General features: G+C 42.4%; 1 protein-coding gene and 1 long non-coding RNA gene across 3 annotated transcripts in view; both read right to left on the bottom strand.

Moving 5' to 3' along the window:
• LOC121643890 (growth/differentiation factor 8) overlaps window positions 1-1,124 on the bottom strand; it is a 5,997-nt gene extending 4,873 nt beyond the window's left edge. Inside the window, exon 1 of one of the 2 annotated variants that reach the window (XM_041991482.1) lies at window positions 756-1,124. In XM_041991482.1, coding sequence (XP_041847416.1) covers window positions 756-1,092 — 337 coding nt within the window. In that variant the 5' untranslated portion in view covers window positions 1,093-1,124. The remainder of the gene's footprint in view (window positions 1-755) is intronic. The other variant, XM_041991483.1, reaches the window with a different exon arrangement.
• Window positions 1,125-6,292: 5,168 nt separating this feature from the next.
• Window positions 6,293-6,511, bottom strand: LOC121645264. Its single transcript, XR_006011399.1, has 2 exons — window positions 6,463-6,511; window positions 6,293-6,362 (listed from the first exon to the last, which is right to left on the bottom strand). It is a non-coding gene; the product is annotated as an uncharacterized LOC121645264 (long non-coding RNA).

Genomic DNA, 6,511 nt, shown 5'->3' with positions numbered 1-6,511 from the left:
AGATAGATAGATAGAGAGATAGATAGATAGATAGATAGATAGATAGATAGATAGATAGATAGAGAGATAGATAGATAGATAGATAGATAGATAGATAGATAGAGAGATAGATAGATAGATAGATAGATAGATAGATAGATAGATAGATAGATAACAATGTCTCCATAAAATTACCAACAAACATTTAATTCCAGGTATCTTGAAGAGAAAAATCCAGAATTTCACATGATGATCAGACTAATTTTCCAAATCTAGAAGTCATGTTAAATGTACATACGTGTACATTTCCACATGAGTGTAGTAATCCTGACCACCTGAACTGACTCACCTCGTCATACAAACTGAAGTCTATACATCTATAAAGTCAGAAAGATGGAAAACACAGAGCAAGTTCTCCTCCTGCTGTGGAAATTCCTAATACCTACTCATAAAACATTTCACATGAACAAATGAGGAATTACAGTTACTTTTATATAAAAATTGGAGTTCATATCTTGTTTGTAACTTTCACATTTACTAAATTCATCCTGTGGGCCAGATCGGACCCTCTGCCAGGCCGGTTTAGGCCCAGATGTCAAACCAGATGTTTGTCATCCCTGATTTAGACAATGTCCACTCAGTAGTATGACATGGACAATCTTAGAGTGAAAACACTGAAATAACCTTCTGCTGATTAATAAACTCTTAATTTATTGGTGAACCTAAATGGTTCACCTTCTCTTTTGGTGTTAGGCATATCAGTGTGACAGTGATACCTGGAAAGAGTACAGTGGACTTCAAGGACTGCCAGGGTTCCCTCACTGCCTGGCTGGAATTTCTTCTCATCTTACTCATTGTTTCCTCGTACAGCTGATAAATCTTCCTTAGCTCCTGCTGTGAGGCCCCTTGGGCTGGCCTGGGTTCTCTGTCCATACCTAGAGAGCCAAGGATCCCCTTCTTAACCGCATCCAGAAGCAGGACCTTCGGGCTGTCCTTCCTGTCCACGACAGATGAGCCTTTGTCAGCCACACGAGTCTGCCTTTCCCCTGAGGTGGAGACAAGGAGCAGCAGAGTGCAGGAGATGAGTCGAAGGGGTGTGTGTGGTCTGAGCATGATGAACCTGCAGGGTAGGTTTGGTTTGTGAGTTGTGGAGGAGGTTTGTCAATGTTGTGGACAAAATTCTTGACATGCTTTTATAAATAGAGCCTGTGTGTTGCCACGCCCCTGATGGGCTCAGCTTGAGCCACATGTCATCATCATGGGCCAATATTTGGCAGTATTGTGTTATTGGGTTGTAAAAGGGAATATTTGTTCATTTAAAGCATGTTATACTTCTTGTTCAGTTGGATCAGAGCTCAGTGGGAGACAAAACCCAATACAGATTTCAGTCATCATGTCCTCCAGCTTTAAACAGGTGATGTGGTATCCTGGCTCTCTTTCTGTTTAGCTGGAACCCGGCCCGTTCTGCTGGATGGACAGAAACACAGATGGACGTGCTTCTCAAACCGGATAGGCCAATTGGATGTCAAAGAACAGCATGACGTGAGTGCGTTTTAAATGTTCAGTGTACAATAAACAATGGAAGAAGAAGGAGGTGGGGATAGTTTATTATGTGTATGATAACCCTCCCTCCTTGAACCAGCACAAAGAGGAAATACGTCAAGGTTCAAAGAAAGAGATTAAAAAGCAGTGATGCTGTGATTTCATCTATTAAATCACACACATAGAAAAAAATCCTCCCCCAAAAAAAGACAGTTGGAGTACAGTCAATGAAGCGAAATGAACACTATTGTTATGTCAAACAGAGCTGAAACATGTCTGATCTCTTCTGTTCTGTTTGACCAGCATTCCAGTGTTATCAGTGATAGATGGGACACACCAAGGTCTCAACCACACGCTGGAAATCTGCCAAGTTGTTATCTGTATATAAGGTAAAACACCTCATTTCTGATATGGTGCTTTCTTACAAACCCTTTTATAGGACTTTCTGTAATTGACACTATTCGCTCCACCTCTGGGAATTCCCAGTAACTGCTGATGGACAAAAAAGTCCTTTTCATGTATAACAAAAGATCCATAAAAGTATGTTTGAAGCAAAGACCACAGCTCCTATTACCTTCATCACATAACCTATTCTTTCTGCCTCCTGTACAAAAGAACATACCCAAAATAGATGAACTACTAGGGCTATATGTATAATCTTAGACTTTACAAAAAGCTGAGACAAGTGAGATTACTACCGAAGGGTCAGAGTCAACATATGTGTTACTGAGTCAGAGTAAATCCACCTGGAACACAGTAGAAAATGTAAATGTTATCTCATCCTAAAAGAAAACCAGATTACATTCAGTAAAACTCAGAGTATAGTAGCCCAGTTCATCTAAGAATAAGTAAAATAGTCCTAAAAAGGAGTACAGAAATCCTAGGATAGAGAGAGTAGTACTAGGATCAAGTAAAGTAATCCTAAGTAAGGTAGTCCAAGTAGTAAGTAAAGTTCCTCAGTAAGTTCCTGAGGGCCCCATAAAACTCCTCATACACTTATGGTAATACAGTTATTACTTATTTGCACATATTAATTATGATTTCTATTAAAATCCTTTCTCTAAAATGCCAGCAGAATGCTTACTGTATTATGTGTCTGAGTCTCCACGACATTGGATCCATCTTACTGCACATCTGCAGAGAGGATCCAGGAAGACAGCAGCAAAACATGTAAAAACAAGAAGAAAAGAAAGAAAAGAAAAGGAAAAGAAGATGAAAAGAATCTTTCTGCTCTCAAAGTGCCTACCTTGCTCGCTGCAGCAGGATGAGGCCTCAGTTATTTAATAGGCTTTTTTTCATGTTGAATTTCCAGGAAATCTTCAGGCTTTGGGCGGTCTTTCTGAAGTCCCCCATAGGTTTTACAGGTAAATTTGGCAGGTGTTTTTAGTCCTTAATGTGTTAAGTTATGCATTCAAAACAATAGAAACTATGTCACTTAAGGAAGTTATTAACAACTTCTCACTCTGTATTAAAATGATCCTCACCGGTGTTGTTGCTTTAATGTGTGTTATCGTTTACTAATGTAGATGTTTAAGGTGGACCTAATTCTAAATGAATTCATTTACTGTTTAAGCAATTGTCATATATTTGTAGCATCGCTAGTCTTTCCTGTGACATGCAGCCTGCTTTCAGCCTTGTCATCATGCATTTTTTGAGTAAAAGGGACAGAAGAAGAAAAAAGACAAGGACAAAAGTGAGAAAAATACAAAGACTGTACGAAAAAGACATGAAAAGAAAAAGAAGAAGAAAGAATAAAGGGAGAGGAAGACAATGAGTAAAAGGGCAAAGAGACTGTGAAAAAGGGACAGGAACAGAGGGATAAAAGGTAAAACAGTGCATGTGTATTCTGTTAAAATGTCTGTATCTGTATAATGGACCTGTTGTTTTGCGTGTTGTCTTCTCATTTCAGAGGAGCCCCATGACTGATTTTTGCCTTTGGCCCCAAATTTCTTAAATCTGCCCCTGCCTGTAAATAAAGAAACTTTCCCAAACTTTTGGCCATGCAAGTGCAACTCTTGTGTTATATAATGTGGGGTGAACAGAAACTCAGATTCTTTTGTTTTTTAAAGTCCCTGGAACCTGAGGAAACTAATGCTTGCTGTGTGCTTCAACTTCCCCCGGTGTCCCGTTCTCATCCTCCCCTTTTTCTCGGTACAACAGACCAGGTAATGAATGTGAATATCATGGAAGCAGTTGTCAGTTAAAGCTGTTATGTACTAAAATTACGTGTTGGTTACCACAACCATTTGTTTGTGTGATGTTTATATTGACTAGTTTTTTGGGCTTTAATACAAGTAAACGGGACTCTGATGCAGAGCTGCTGGAATACCTGGAGAAGACAGACGAGACGCTGAAGGAGGACAGGGAGAAAGTTTACCTCTTGTTTGCTGCAAAGCCTGAAAATATTGAGGACAGCAGCAGTGCAAAGACGGGAGGCACAATGTTCATAAAGGAGACTACAAAAAAAATTCTAATAAAACCTTTATAATACAAGGAGTGGTTCTTATTTCCCCCTATGTATCAGTAATGAATAATAGTATGCTCACAACAGATACATATTATAATGAATGTACCTAGCTATGTAAAATATAGTGTTAATGTGTGTGTGTGTATATAAATGTACAATGTGTGTGTGAGAATGTTATTGCACTTATTTTATTACTTATTTGATTTTAACCCACACTTCAATAAAAACCAAAAGCCAGAGAGCCTGAGAGTTATTGCTCCTCACGGTTAAAACCGACCCGATGTCAGTCCCTTCCACACTGGCTGTGTTCACCACCGGTAGCTCCTGATGCCAAAGTTGGACCAGGATACCCGTTCAGTAATGTGTCTTCTTTAGAACGGGTGGCTGTGGTTCGACCACAGATGTACAGGGAGGTTTTGAACAAACTGCAGTGTCTTAAAATCCTAAACAATGCAATCCCACCAGAATCTTGACCGTGGATGTGTCCAGACACCAGGCAGCCTCCGCATCAGAATCCACCCTTACACCATGTAATGATTGAAAAATACATCATTAATCTCAAAGAAAAAGCAAAATGGACATAAATCATTACGTTTGTACCATGTAATTGATGTAAGTATAGTGAGCGCTAAGTTGGGCTACATGTTGTAGCTAACGGCTAAAAACATCAAAACATAATCAAATCAAACTTTATTTATAAAGTGCTTTACATGTTAAAAATAAATTAAAATAAATAATGCATATTAAAAATAAAACCTCCAATCCATCAGCACCTCCAAATCCGAGACCATGGTCCTCAGCCGGAAAAGGGTGGAGTGTTTTCTCCGGGTCTGCAATGAGGTCCTGCCCCAAGTGGAGGAGTTCATGTATCTTGGAGTCTTGTTCAGGAGTAAGGGAAGGATGGAGGGAGATGGACAGGCGGATCGGTACGGCATCTGCAGTGATGTGGACTCTGCATCGGTCTGTCGTGGTGAAGAAGGAGCTGAGCCAAAAGGCAAAGCTCTCGATTTACCGGTCGATCTACGTTCCTACCCTCACCTATGGTCATGAGCTGTGGGTAGTGACCGAAAGAACGAGATCTCGAATACAAGCGGCCGAAATGAGTTTTCTCCGCAGGGTGGCCGGGCTCTCCCTTAGCGATAGGCTGAGAAGCTCAGTGATCCGGGAGGGGCTCAGAGTAGAGCCGCTGCTCCTCCACATCGAGAGGAGCCAGATGAGGTGGCTGGGGCATCTGGTTAGGATGCCTCCTGGACGCCTCCCTGGCGAGGTGTTCTGGGCACGTCCCACCAGAAAGAGGCCCCGAGGAAGACCTAGGACACGCTGGATGGACTACATCTCTTGGCTGGCCTAAAAACACCTTGGGATCCCTCGGGATGAGCTGGTGAATGTGGCCGGGGAGAGGGACGTCTAGGTTTCCCTGCTTAGGCTCCGACTCCGGATAAGCGGCAGAAGACGGATGGATGGATGGATGGATAAAAATAAAACAAACCTTTATACAAATCAAAACAAAATAACATAACAATCAAAAAAAACATTCATTAAAATCTTTCACACAGTTGCACGCACACATATGTAACACTGCTGGGTCTTAGCATAAATGACTGAAGCTACTTCCCACCTGTTCTTTTACTGGCTGCTACATTCTGGGACGACTTCTTCAGAAAGACGTCTGCAGACACCAGAACATAGAGCAGATCCGGTACTTCCATTAGCCGCCTGAAGCCTTGTTTCCAATAACAGAATACTGAGCAGATCCTGCAGATGAAGAATCAGGTATTGTGGACCCAGGCCGATGAGCTGCAACATTAGAGAGCTACATGTTGAATCACATATGATTTGGACTTTTAGAAAAAAAATACTTGGTTAATGAAAGCAGATGTAATTTCGAATTTAGCAATTTCCCTTTGAGGTTATTATTTTTCATTTCATCTCTCCTGGTTCTACCTGCAGCTTTAGTGCTTCACCAGCAGCGGTTCCATCAGAGAAACCGGACATTGCTGCAAACTGTTTTGTTGTGTTTCCTGTTCTCCACCAGTGTAGGAAAGTTCATGTAACGTTGGGTCGAACCGATGATGCCATCTAACATGTCTGGCATCACATGGCTGAAGGTTGGCTGTGATATCACTGACCTGGCAGCCGGGTCCCTCTGGAAGGTGCTGCTTGCCAGAAAACCCAGTAAGCACCTGCAGAGGGACTGGCATGGCCTGGCTCCTCCTGGCACTGCCTGGTTCCTTCTGGTTCTTGCAGGCACGGCCTGGTTCCTACTGGCACGGCCTGGTTCCTTCTAGTTCTTGCTGGCATGGCCTGGTTCCTGCTGGCACGGCCTGGTTTCTCCTGGTTCTTGCTGGCACGGCCTGGTTCCTGCTGGCATGGCCTGGTTCCTCTTGGCATAGCCTGGTTCCTCCTGGTTCCTGCTGGCATGGCCTGGTTCCTCCTGGTTCTTGCTGGGACGGCTTGGTTCCTGCTGGCATGACCTGTTTCCTCCTGGTTCCTCCTGGCACAGCCTGGTTCCTCCTGGTTCCT

Source organism: Melanotaenia boesemani, chromosome 8 (genome assembly GCF_017639745.1).
Source record: "Melanotaenia boesemani isolate fMelBoe1 chromosome 8, fMelBoe1.pri, whole genome shotgun sequence".
NCBI classification, from domain to species: Eukaryota; Metazoa; Chordata; class Actinopteri; order Atheriniformes; family Melanotaeniidae; genus Melanotaenia; species Melanotaenia boesemani.
The sequence above is the reverse complement of the archived record's forward strand: the minus strand, read 5'-3'. Positions and strand labels throughout refer to the sequence as shown.